Genomic DNA, 13,198 nt, shown 5'->3' with positions numbered 1-13,198 from the left:
TTGGGGGGGGCGGGGGGGGGAGGGGGGTAGATATTAGTTCTAGGCAGTAGCCTGATCGAATTATCTGTGTCACCCATTTGTCTTAGGTGATGGTAGCCCAGACGGGAAGGAAATGTTGGAGTCTGCCCCGACCGGAGTGGAATGGAATGGTCTGGGGGGAGTGGGGGGGAAGTCATTGGGTAGGCGTTGTGGCAGAGCGGGCGTTGTTTGTTTTGCCTCTGCCTTTATTATTGTTACCCCTATAGCCGCCTCTTTGATAACCCCTCGTGAAGGTGGACTGAGTGGGGGATTTGAACGAAGTGGACGCGGTGTCTGAGGAGTAGCCTCTAGATGTACTCCGAAAGGAAGAGCGGCGAAAGGAGCGTCTAAGAGGGTGAGACTGTAAGGCTCCCATGGATTTCGCCGTATCCGTATCCTTCTTTATTTTTTCTAGGGCCTCATCCACCTTTGGGCCAAATAGATGTTCCTGGTGAAAGGGATGGTTAAGGATGGAGGCTTGTACCTCCGGTTTAAACCCTGATATTCTCAGCCAAGCATGGCGACGGAGGAGGACGCTGGTATTGATGGCCCTGGAAGCTGTGTCTGCTGCATCTAAGGCACAGCGTATAGAGGTGTTCATGATAGTCTTACCCTCTTGAATTAGTTCGTTGGCCCTAGCTTTATATTTTTCAGGGAAGTGGTGCATTATGCTCTCTAACTCGTCATAATGTGCCCTGTCATATCTGGCCAATAGCGCTTGAGTATTGGCGATATGCCACATATTGGCTGCTTGTGACGCAGTGCGCTTCCCTGATGCATCCACTAGATTTGAATCTTTGTCAGGTGGTGGTGCTTCGCCCGACGCCTGGGAATTTGCCCTTTTACATGCAGTGGATACCACTAGAGAATCTAGTGGCGCTGGCCCTCTGATGTAGGAGGGATCTGTGGGGGCAGCTTTGTATTTTTTCTTGATGCGCAGGTTAATGACCCTGGCCCTAACTGGGTCCTTAAAAACCTCTGGTGCATGCTTTACCACTCCTTTAAGCATAGGTAATATGGAGGTAGACCTATGTGTGGTGTCGAATGTGTCGAGGAGGAAATCTTCCTCCACGGGGTCGGTATGTAAGTCTACCACGTGATAGTGTGCCGCCCTTTGCAGTAGGTGGTGGAACCCCAATGAGTCTTCTGGTGGAGACGGCCTGGAGGGGTAAAGGTCATCTTGTGGGACATTGGGGATATCAGGGATATTGTAGTTGTCCCATGGGCCTGGGGATCCTGTAGCAGTGGGGTCCCCTGTGGGTAGGTCCTGGGGGACATCCCCTATGTCATCATATGGGTCCCCGTGATCATCATCTTCTGGAGAAGGGGTGGGAGAACGATGGGTTTGGGGTGGAGAAGGCGGAGGGGGTGGGGAAGGTATTCTGAACGGGGAGGTAGCAGAGTCCTTCCTCTTTGGAGGCGGAGGTGGAGCATGCTTTTCCAAATGTCTCTTTTTGGAAGAAAGTGTCAAATGTCCAGTTTTTGGATCCTTGGTGAGTGTTTTCTGCAAGGGATCTGGTGTAAATAAGTCCGGTGAGGCTGGTCTGTCCGTCGGCGCCGAAGGAATCGGGGCCGTTGGCTTTTTAGGCTTTTCAGTGCCGGTTCGTTGTTTGGAACCTGGTTTGGGAACCTCCAGACGCTTGGTCGGCGCCAAGATGGATTTCGGCCTCGAAGTGTCGGTGGCCTTGTGTGCTTTGGTCGGCACCGAAGGTGGTGTCTGTGCCGAAGAGCTGGGTTTCGACCCCGAGTGCTTCAGTGCGGAGCTCGGTGTCGATACGGGGGTCGGCTTCTTTTTCGGCGCCGCAGCGCGTTTCTCAGTACCGGGAGTAGGCTGGCTCGAGCCCGAGCCGCCGGAAGGCTTGCTTGACTTCTTCACCGGGCCCGAAGGTGGGGTGTTGGAAGCAGTGTCCTTGGTCTTGCCTAGGCCCGGAGGCGAAGGCGTGACCAGATCCTTTTTTGGTGCCGGCAGGGGTTTTGGGGGGGAAGCGGGGATCAGTACTCACGACCCTCTGCGCCGGGGTGATGTCCTCCACATCTGGGTCGTCGGCCTCGGAAGCGCTGACGAGGCCCTCTTCGGTGTACTGCTCTGGAGCGTCGATGCCTTCTCTGAAGATGTCGTCCGGAATCGTCATCGAGGAGTGTGCCATAGTTCTTCTGGCTCTTCGGTCCCGAATAGTCTTTTTGGACCGGAAGGACTTACACGCCGGACAGTCTCGAGCCTCATGTTCAGGGGAGAGGCAGAGATTGCATATCTCGTGGAGATCGGTGTGGGGGAATTTGGACCCACATCGAGGGCACTTTTTAAATGGAGTCCTTTCCATTAGCCAGGACTGAAGCTTGGAGAGGCCCGAAGGCCGCCGTCGACGACTGGAACTGAAGGTCCGTGCCGATGAGAAGGCGCGTCGAGTGGGGGAGATCGCGATCGAAACAATACCGCGGTTTAAGGTGAGGATTGTGTGTCGACCGTCGAACTGGAAGCTGTTCGGAACCGGAGCGTGAAGATCACATCCGAGCCTGATGGCGGAAAAAAACAATCTGACGATGGGGCTGAAGCCCATGCGCAATAAGATCCAAAGGAGGAGTCACCGACCTCGTGACTTCCAAAGACTTTCCAAGAGGAAAAACAAACTGCAAACATCCGGACCCAACACCAGATGGCGATCTATGCACAAGTGTGTAATCTGCAGCTCATATGCCTCGAACATATGCTTCTGTCAGATGGGAATCATCTGGTGATGAGCGTTCTAGAAACATATGGCATGCCCCCTTTCTACAAAGTGAAGGATACAATGATTCAAAGTTATGGCCTTCCAAGCCGGGAGAAAGAAGGATACCCGGCCTCCAACAGGTCTTGTGTGTTCCAATAAGGGTGCAGTAGAGCTGCTTCTCAGGTGGGGCAGAGGAGGAGGCTTTCGGTTAGACCAGGGGGCCTCTGCCTTTTCCATGGCCACTACACTTCCTAAGCAGACGGCTTTAGGGTTGCCAGGGGATGGCGACCTGATAGATTCAACATCTCAAGCTGAGTGGAAGTATTGATGCTATTAGAATTAGTCAGTCCCTGGTGCTGAAGTGGCAGGTATTTAGATGGATACATATCTTCATCCGTATTGGATTCATCAAGAGGGTTGTAAACACTTCCTAACAGGGCATGCATAATGTCCCTGCAGATGGAGCCATATGGCTGTTCCTCCAGCAAATTTTGAGTCTCCCTCCTGGATCGAAGATGCATCTACTTTGACTCGAGAAGAGAATGTGTTGTCGGAGTCTGCAGACTCAGCGCCCATAATGGCGCAGTCTGTATAGGAGGAGCAGGTGCTGGTGACGATGTGTGGAGAAAAAGGTGCTGATGCTTAAGGAAAAGGTTGAGGCAGGAAGTGGGTGAACTGCATTGAGGGAAGCCCCACTGGCATGAATCCAAATGGCACAGCAACAGCTCCCATGGCACCAACAAGCACTGATGAGGCTGTAGAATACGATAAAGCTTAGCTCAAGATTAATGAGTCTGACCCAAGAGCATATAAAACGGATAAGATTCAAGTCTGGTTCTGGTGTGGCCCACTGGGGTTGTAATAGAGGAGAATGCCTATGATGCTATAGCGCAGAGGGGAACTCATCTTGAGGTAAAGTAAGTCTGCAGCACTGAGAAAGCCCAGCTAGGCACCCGTGATGTGTGGGTCCATGAGACCTTGCTACTGTGAAGTACTCAGTTTAGTGTCCAGAAGCATGGGTCAATACATATGTTGTAATGGCAAAATCTCAGCTTGGTCTCAAATTATTGCGGGTCCCTGAAGCTGTAGTACTGAAGAGATCAGCCTACTCTTGATGAGTGATGGCTCAAGGGCCCAGTACTGGAGAGATCAGCATCTTGTCAGTGAGCGTGGAGCACATAATGTTGAAGTACCAGAGAACTTAGCTGGGTTTCAAGGAGTGTGGGTTGCAGGAGCTGTAGTAATGGAGAGTTGAGCTAGCTTGATGTTGCTAAATGTGGAGCCGATAAGGCAGTAGAGAGGTTAGCTTGGCACCACTGCATGTGCAGGTCATGACATTGTAATACTAAAAACCTAAACATTTTGCGATCAGGCAATAGTGATAGGGTGTGCTCTGAAGACAGCATGAGTCCATGAAATTACAGAACTTGAGAGAACAGCTATTTATTTTAAGCTGAAGTGTACATCTATGGTCCACAAGACATGGCTCCATTTCAGATTTTCAAGATAATCACTGCCTATGTAAAAGATTTCCATCATTTTTTTTCATTTGTCTCATGGATATCCTAAACATCAGGGATGACTGGAGCCTTCCTGCAAGCTTGCAGGACACCTTTGTTTTAGAGGTTCTAGAGGCCAAAAAAGCTAGTGTACAAGACAGAGGTCAACTTCAATTTATTGGCTGTGGTGGCCAGGAAATGTGGCATTCTAATGTGGCACCAGTGAAAGACTGGCTCTCTCCCTGTGAATTCAAAGACTCCAAGCAATGTTACCTGTAGTGTTGGAAAATGCAGACCATTCAACATGTCAAATATACAGTGGTAAAGAAACCATGCAAAGTGACCTAACTCACCATCTATACGTCTTCTTTTGGCAGATAGTATAGGGTCCTTCTTCTGGCGGATCGTGGAGCCTTTGCTGCCTACTCGACTGACTACAGACAAAGTCTCCTCCTCTGTACTCAGTGAGCGTCTGTACGCCAGAAGTGGAATCCACGGCTCACTGTCCTGCTCTATCGATGGCAGTGATTCGCATGTCTTTTCCAGATACTGTAGGCTGTAGGGGTGAGAAAGAAAATCAATGCAGCCACAGCAAGTAGTGCATGCTAATTTACACCAAGCTGGCAAGCTAATTACAATGTTAAAGAAAGCCTACGCAAGCAGTGGATGTTGGAATTTTACTTCAGGGTACTGGGATGTTAAGCAGGTTCAATGTGATTTTATAGAAATTAGAGCCAGTCGCGTATTCTGGAAAGTTAGTTACTCTAATGGCTCAAAAACACTAAAGCAAACAGTGGGCGAAAATTGAACCCAAAGTCAAGGGAACACCAACTGATCAATGAATGCTTAGGGAAGGAAAGGTTTCAGCCCCATCTTAGGATTTTCTGGCTGCATCTCTGAATATCCCTCTCTGGTGATAAGAAGGTGGCTGGACTACAGCAGTGCAGCCATTTTAGTTAGGATGGCAGACTCTTTAAAGCATACCTAAGGATTGTGTTCTCAGCAACTATAAAAGTACACAATGTATACACTTGATTAGAAAAAGCCTGTGTAATCTAATAAGCCACCAAATCACTGGTTTCCAAAATAAATATTCTTTCTGTGCAAGTAGCTAGAAAGAGTTCTCTGCTCTTTTAAAGTGATGTACTCCATAATGATTCGGTGGATTATTGCCTGCTTTCAGTTCTTAGTAACTTTTTCCCTTGCCTCTGGAGAAAATCAGATAAGACATCGTAACTGCCACATTCTTGCTTTTCCAGTGTTTCTCCCTCAGATGCAGAATGTGAACACACAATCTTCATGGGCAATCTAGTTTTCTGGGCAGTTAAAAAATTCCTTTTTCTTTAGTTGACACAAACTCAATATTTCGTTTTTTACTCAATTCTCATGTACAATATAAACTCAACAGGCTCATAGATAGTTTTTTTTCCATCTACAGGTCAGCTGTTACCTACATGTTCTTTAGGGTTATAAAATCATCAGGGTCGCCTGGCTAAAATCTTCCTTTACTGTATAACTTGACAAATGACATTCATGGCAATTCACATTCTTGCTCCCTTCTCTTGCACAATATGGCTGGCAACCCAGTTTTTAGCAGGGAGCCTCAAAATGTACGCTGAAATGATGCTGTTGTTTAAAGAATATCTGGAGACTGCCCCAACATACCCCACAAAGAGTGTATTGTCCACCCCAAACTCATAAGCACGATCAAAGTAGGACACCACTGCTTTTTTTGGGTCAAGCTGGTGGAGTCTCTCCTCTTCTTGGGAGGGATGAGGTGGAACATAAAAGTAGGCAGAGTGATGGACTAGTCTACATGCAAAGGAAACTACCTTCGGTAAGATGGATGCTCTAGTTTGAAGGGCTAGTTTGTCTGGGTAGACATTCAAGTTACTTACTTTCGGTAACGCATGATCTGGTAGAGGCAGGATCTAGCCGCAGATCCCTTACTTTAGAATCCTCCCCAGGTGCAGGACTGGATCCGGAAATGTTTTCTCACAGCCCGTCCGAGGGGGTTGCGTGACTCCATATCTACTTCCTCAACCGGATGTGAGGCCAAAAGAGACCATTTAACTCCCTTGTCAACGCTGATGTCCGTTTCTTCCGTAACTAGTTTCCGCACTTGAAACACGGAGCCACATACGGAAACTGTCTATTGAACAATGTGCTAAAACAAAAAACACTCATGTGTCAAATAATTACTGAATTCCTAACCATAAGTCAGTACATGAATACTCTTTTTTCATTTTTTAGTACGATGTGAAAGACCAAAACAAACCAATGGAGTCCCAAAAGGACTCAGTTCGCAGAGCGGGGAGGATTGGAGGGCCGTTAAGGAATCTGCGGCTGGATCCTGTCTCTACCAGATAATGTGTTACTGACGGTAAGTAACTTGTTCATCTGATAGACACATCTAGCCACAGATTCCTTACTTTAGAATCAAATGCCAAAGTCATACCTTCCCCGGAGGATGGTCTGCAAACTGCAACCAAGCAAAGTCTCTTACTAAGACCAACCTGGTCCAGAACAAGAGAAAAGACCAGAAATGTATGATAATGTGGGTGAGCAGAAACAATCCCTACTATATAAAGTCCCCTAGAAGGGGCCATTTAAACCATGGGACTAACATACCCCTGGCAGTAACACAATAACTGTGGACAGAACAACAGTAACAAAAATTCTAAGACAATAAAAACGTGGGACAAATATTACCCATGACAATAAGACTTTATCCATAACCCTTTGGTTACATACTCAAGTCCGAAAAGCATGTTCAAACCAGCGCAATTCAGAACAGCTGGCCGTGCCACCGAACAACACCTGTAAAACATATAGGGTCAGGAGTGCTCGGTAAACTACACAGAAAATCCATCCCCATGGAAAAAATAAATGTTGATATAAAAAAGAAGTCAATGAAAACATTAACCCCTAGCGACATAGAAGCAGTCCTCCCATAGGAATAATAACTAGAGATGTGCAAGTACCTCTAGAATATACCACATATAAAAAAAGTACACACTATATATATATATATATATATATTACCTACTGGCGGTCGCCAGTAGGTAGTTATAGTTAGGACCCTGTTTCCATAGGAAAACCGCAACATTCTATTTGGAATAACTTTGGCGCCGGTCGACGAATCCTCGCGAAATTTTCAAAACTAATGGGGCGCTACGCTCCGCTCCTTCCCTGAAAGTCTCGGGGGGATACGTCAAGCGGGGGCTGAGAAAAAGGGGGGGTCCCAAAACGCGTTTTCCCCATGCATTTTTCCATAGGACCTTTAGACACAGCTACAGCCCGAACGGCTGAACAGAGTTCCTTGAAATTTGGCAGAGAGGTTGTCTACAGGTCAAGGAAGTGCCTTTTGTAGGTTTGGTGTAAATCTGTTCAGTAGATTCTGAGAAAATAGCCTTTAAATCAATATATATATCTGAGCCAGCTTACGGTGCGCTTACCGTAGGCGTACGGTGACGTGCGCGAGCGCGATTCTGATTGGCTGTTAGATCTTAGTAAACATTCGAATCGTTCGAAACCAGGAAGCGGCGACCGCCATTTTCTCTCTCGCACTCTTAAGATGTGAGGAAAAACAAAGGCCAAAAACATGTAATGGGACTGTTTAGACAGCTCATTACCACCTAGCCTTGATTAATGGGTCCCCACAGTTCCCCCAGGGGCAAAAATCCATTTTTAATTTTTTTCGAAAAATCGCTGATTACGCGTACGGTAAAAAAAAAAAAAAAAAAAAAAAAAAAAAAAAAAATTATCCACACTCTCCCCACCCCGTGTGCAAATGGTGCGTGAAGGGCACCATTAGTGCATGGCTTAGTATACATGTTAAAAATGTAAAAGCTTACCTTTCACAGCGAAGCGCATAATATGTCCTCCATGTGCGCACGGTGCGCGAAGCGCATCATCCGTACATGGCCCATCCAGCGTAACGTGGGCACGCGGTGCGCACCGCGTGCCCACCCTGCGTGCACGGCACTAACTGCGTAAAGTGGGCGCGCGGTGCGCGAAGCGCACCGCGTGCTCACTGTGCGTGCACGGTGCGCTTCGCGCACGGAACGAACTGCGTTAAGTGGGCGCGCACGCCACGAATGGCGTAAAGTAACTTAGCATTTAAAAAACCGTACAAATTCACTGAAAAAACCATAGGTTTCACACACGTTATAGTTAGGAATTGGCATTTAAAAAACCTTGCAAATTCACTGAAAAAACCATAGGTTTCACACATGTTATAGTTAGCTGGACATTTTACTGATAAAAAACCAATGAAATTCCCCCGTTATAATTAATGCAGGCAACTATAACTCACGCAACCGCAATCCTCTGCTGATGACATATGTGCCTTTATGAAAAAAAAATATTTGCAATATATGTATAGCTAAAATTTAATGGAAGAAGACATGGGCAAATAAGTGTCTAAATACAGTATTAGCATCAGCAGAGGATTGCGGTTGCGTGAGTTATAGTTGCCTGCATTAACTATAACGGGGGAATTTCATTGGTTTTTTATCAGTAAAATGTCCAGCTAACTATAACATGTGTGAAACCTATGGTTTTTTCAGTGAATATATATATATATATATATATATATATATATATATATATATATACACTCGCTCCGACGCTTGCAATGTATGCAGGCACAGGCAACTGCAAAGTGCCAATCACGAGAGACTGCATGTGTTTTAAATCACGCGCCTTGCACTTTAATATTGACACACTCTTTACGAGCACTGATGAAAGCTATTGCTGAAACGCGTCTGCTATGAAATAAAGGTGTTTCTAACAGTCCCCGAGAGTGCCTGTGCCTGCATAATCATTGCAAGCGTCGGAGCGAGTATTTATATGTGAGTTCCATCCTCACATCTTAAATGGCACCCGCCTTAAGTGTTCGGCGCATACCTGCCTATGGTGGAAGTGGAGCTTGAATATATATATATATATATTCACTGAAAAAACCATAGGTTTCAGGGGTGTTATAGTTAGCTGGACTTTTCACTTGTACAAAACCATTGAAATTCCCCCGTTATAGTTAGTTCAGCTAACTATAACTCGGGCGCCCGCAATGCACTGCTGATGACGTCACATATTACATCACTCATGACATGGTCAGTGACATCACTCATGACATCACTGATGACATCTCAAATGACATCACTGATGACATCACTGATGACATCATCCTTGTGATAGAGTGGCAGACCTCCTCTCACCCTAATATAACCTTTGATACACACATTCAAAAATAGAGACTAAAATTTTCAAAACAATGGACATACCAATACCAGTTACAACAACCTCTTCAGTAATTCTAAGATCCACATATACATCCACTCATTCACCAACAGTCCTATACAGTCACTCATACATGTACTCACTCATCATATGTACTCATACACCTATACATCCTGTTACACAATGCCACTCATCCATAGAGTTACTCACACACATAGTCACTCATGCTAATAAAGAATCAAACATACATTTACTTGCATATACAGTTATACACACACCAGCATACTTACTTCTACGGAAACTTACACATACTTAGTCTTTTAAACAATCACTTATAGAAACACATACTTATTCATACAGGAACTCTTTCAATCTCTCACTCTCACATATACTCACATATATACACCAATAGTCACATATACTAGTTTAAAACATATGTAGTTACTCATAAAGACACTATTGAGACAGTCATTCACTCACTAACACACCCATACACACACTCATCCACCCATACAGTCCTGCACACATGCTGTGTTCAACACATACAAACAGTGAGTCACTCATTCATGCACCTATGCACTACGTAATACCCCCCACCGAACCATGCAGACACTCAGACTGATACTCAAAAAACCAACTAATAACCTACATAGACACCCATGTAGCTACTCACCAACCCATGCAGCCACTTATACACAAAGTGAGAGACTGATACAGATATTTACATATTTAAACATTACTCACTAAGCCATGTATTCACTATGATACACTTAATCAGTCAGTTACACAATCAATTTTTCAAAAACAAATCATCCATTTAGACACTTATATACCCATTTATTCTTCCATCGACCTTGAGATATACATATATAAAACAGATTTAATTTTCAGAAAAACACACATTCACTGGATGATGTCATCAGTGATGTCATTTGAGATGTCATCAGTGATGTCATGAGTGATGTCACTGACCATGTCATGAGTGATGTAATATGTGACGTCATCAGCAGTGCATTGCGGGCGCCCGAGTTATAGTTAGCTGAACTAACTATAACGGGGGAATTTCAATGGTTTTGTACAAGTGAAAAGTCCAGCTAACTATAACACCCCTGAAACCTATGGTTTTTTCAGTGAATTTCTGAGGTTTTTTAAATGCTAATTCCTAACTATAACGTGCCTGAAACCTATGTTTTTTTCTGTGAATTTCAAAGGTTTTTTAAATGCTAATTTCTAACTATGCCTACAGAGATAGGACATGTGAAGAAAGAAGAAAAAATGCACAGAAAGAAACAAAAGAAGTGCAAAAAGAAGCAACAGAAGTCCTCAAATACGAAGATAAGTGCAGGAAGAAGGATAACGTGCAGAAAGAACAAAAAGAAGAGCAGAAAGAAGCCTTGTTGCAAAATCATCCTGTACCCTCAACTTTTTCAGACGGATACTGGTGGTAACTGAGCCTGACTAACCAGTCCTAGAGCCAGTGCTATGTTAAAAGACACTTAGAATACAGTGAAAACACCTACATACACTAGGGAACATTATGCGTTGGGGTCCCCCTGTGATTAGCATGACCTCCTCTGTAAGCCCCTAGTATATAAGAGGGCATGGGGATTAAAACTACCTCTTAAAACAGGCCACAGGGCGTTTTTGCACACGTTAACTCAGGCCCCGTCCCCTCCCTTCACCACTGTGTAAACACGCCCTGTGTCCATTTTTAGTTGGGAGATTAAGTTCATTTGAATCCTGAGGGTCCCTGGGGTCCAACTAGCCCACTAGGTACCTCCAGTAAGTGCCACAGAGCTGCGTTGCAGAGAGGTGTAAAAAGTGGCACGGCCTGGACCACCTCTCTGCAATGCAGCTCAGTGGCGCTTACTGGAAGCACTTGGTGGGCTAGTTAGCCCCCAGGGGCCCTCAGTATTGAAGGGAAATTATATCCCCAATTTAAAACGTGCCATAGTGCGTGTTTGCACACGTCACCTCAGGCCCCGTCCCCTCCCTTCACCACTGTGTAAATGCGCCCTGTGGCTGTTCTAAGTTGAGAGATTAAGTCCCCTTGAATCCTAAGGGTCCCTAGGGTCAAACTAGACCACTAGGTACCTCCAGTAAGCGCCACAGAGCTGCGTTGCAGAGAGGTGTAAAAAGGGGCTTGGCCACAGAACACCTGGCTGCAGCGCAGCTCCCTGGCGCATACTGGAGATACCTGTTGGGGGCGCGTTTGCAGAGTGCTGCACGGAGGGGGCATGGCCTCCGGCACGATGCCAGTCTTTTATTTATTTTAGTTTTTTAAGAAGGGGGGCTGTTTGGTTCCCCTTCTTATTCTAATTTATTGGCCCTGATGACCCCATCCCCCAGGGCCAGTCTCCTAATTATATTTTTTTGACCCCAATCCCCAGGGCCGGCCACTGTTTTTTAATTTTTTTTAAAAATATATATTTATAGACACACCTAGGACATGCTGGACAAACCGTACGTACCTATCACCATGATGATTTGCGTGATATTCATTAAAAGGCGACTATGCATGCAATGAATCCACGTGGAATGTATTTACACCACTAGTGAAGCTCTGACATGTCTGATGCCCTACCGTGCCTAATCCCGGTAGACACCCTTGTCGTTTATTTATACAAACTTGGGTAGCTATTGACGGGCACATTTAATACACATGCACACCAAGCCATTCAAAGGGGATTCGACAAAAATTCGACCAAAACTATGCAAGAAACCCCCCTCACGGTTAATAAAACACACATCCACTGCCGGATGTGTAATACTTTTTATTTTACTCTCTGGAAAGGGGACGAACATCACTTGAGAGTCACAGCGCGCTCCTGACAGAGCCCAATGCTGTGTTACACCCACCATTGCCTGCCGTGTGCCACACACCTCTGTGTTGTATTCCACTAGCTAGTGCATATGATATGACACTCTCTAGCCCATGTGCACTGTAACACCACCCCGTGAATATGTCATGCCACACTTGTCTTCGCACGGGTTATATTGCCCCATCTAACGTGCCTTTCTCGATGCCTATGTTATAACGCACAGTGCTATGCCATACATATTACAATCTGGGATCCATATCTTTGTCACAGTGCATATGCAACCTTACACTCCCCAGCACATATTTTATATTACAACTTTAGAGACTAGTTAGGTTACACAACACTGCCCTGTGCATATTACACTCCAAGGCGCATATCGCATAGCACGCGCTAGTGCCTGTGCTATCTCGCGCTCTCCAATGAATCTGTCATTGCGCACAATGTATTGCATATTATATTTCACGCCCGGTTCATCTTATATCACACTTTTTGGTGCATAGTTTATACCATACACTATATCTAGTTTTCATTTTCAATCGTGCTCTCAGGACTATGTTCTATATAACACTGTGTTCACCTACCCTTTTCACGGGCATTACATTTTGCGATAGGGGGTGGAGGGTCAGGGGGTGTTTCTGCCAAGTGAGCCCGGAGTCACAGTCACAAACGTCCTCTTCTTCCTGAATAAAAGTGAGATTATGCTGCATACTTGTTCATATTTTAAGTAGTTCGCACAGACACAATGTTTTAAAAACAATAAAGTTCCTAATACCCGCCTTCTCTGAACAGTTAGCTTGCTGCCCCATCCCCTTCCTCCCTATCCTCTGTTGTGTGAATCCATGGACTAGCCTCCTCCCTCCTGCCATGCATGGTCTGATGTGCTGCCACTGCCCTCAGTATGATGTAC

The 13,198-nt window shown here is 45.5% G+C and overlaps 1 protein-coding gene across 1 annotated transcript in view; it reads right to left on the bottom strand.

Annotated features, from left to right (window-relative positions):
* STAG3 (STAG3 cohesin complex component) overlaps positions 1–13,198 on the bottom strand; it is a 1,816,020-nt gene that overhangs the window by 206,904 nt on the left and 1,595,918 nt on the right. The window contains exon 29 of the mRNA XM_085637308.1: positions 4,579–4,781. Coding sequence (XP_085493434.1) covers positions 4,579–4,781 — 203 coding nt within the window. The remainder of the gene's footprint in view (positions 1–4,578; positions 4,782–13,198) is intronic.

This window comes from Triturus cristatus, chromosome 12 (genome assembly GCF_964204655.1).
Source record: "Triturus cristatus chromosome 12, aTriCri1.1, whole genome shotgun sequence".
NCBI classification, from domain to species: Eukaryota; Metazoa; Chordata; class Amphibia; order Caudata; family Salamandridae; genus Triturus; species Triturus cristatus.
This window is presented reverse-complemented; position numbering and strand designations above follow the sequence as displayed.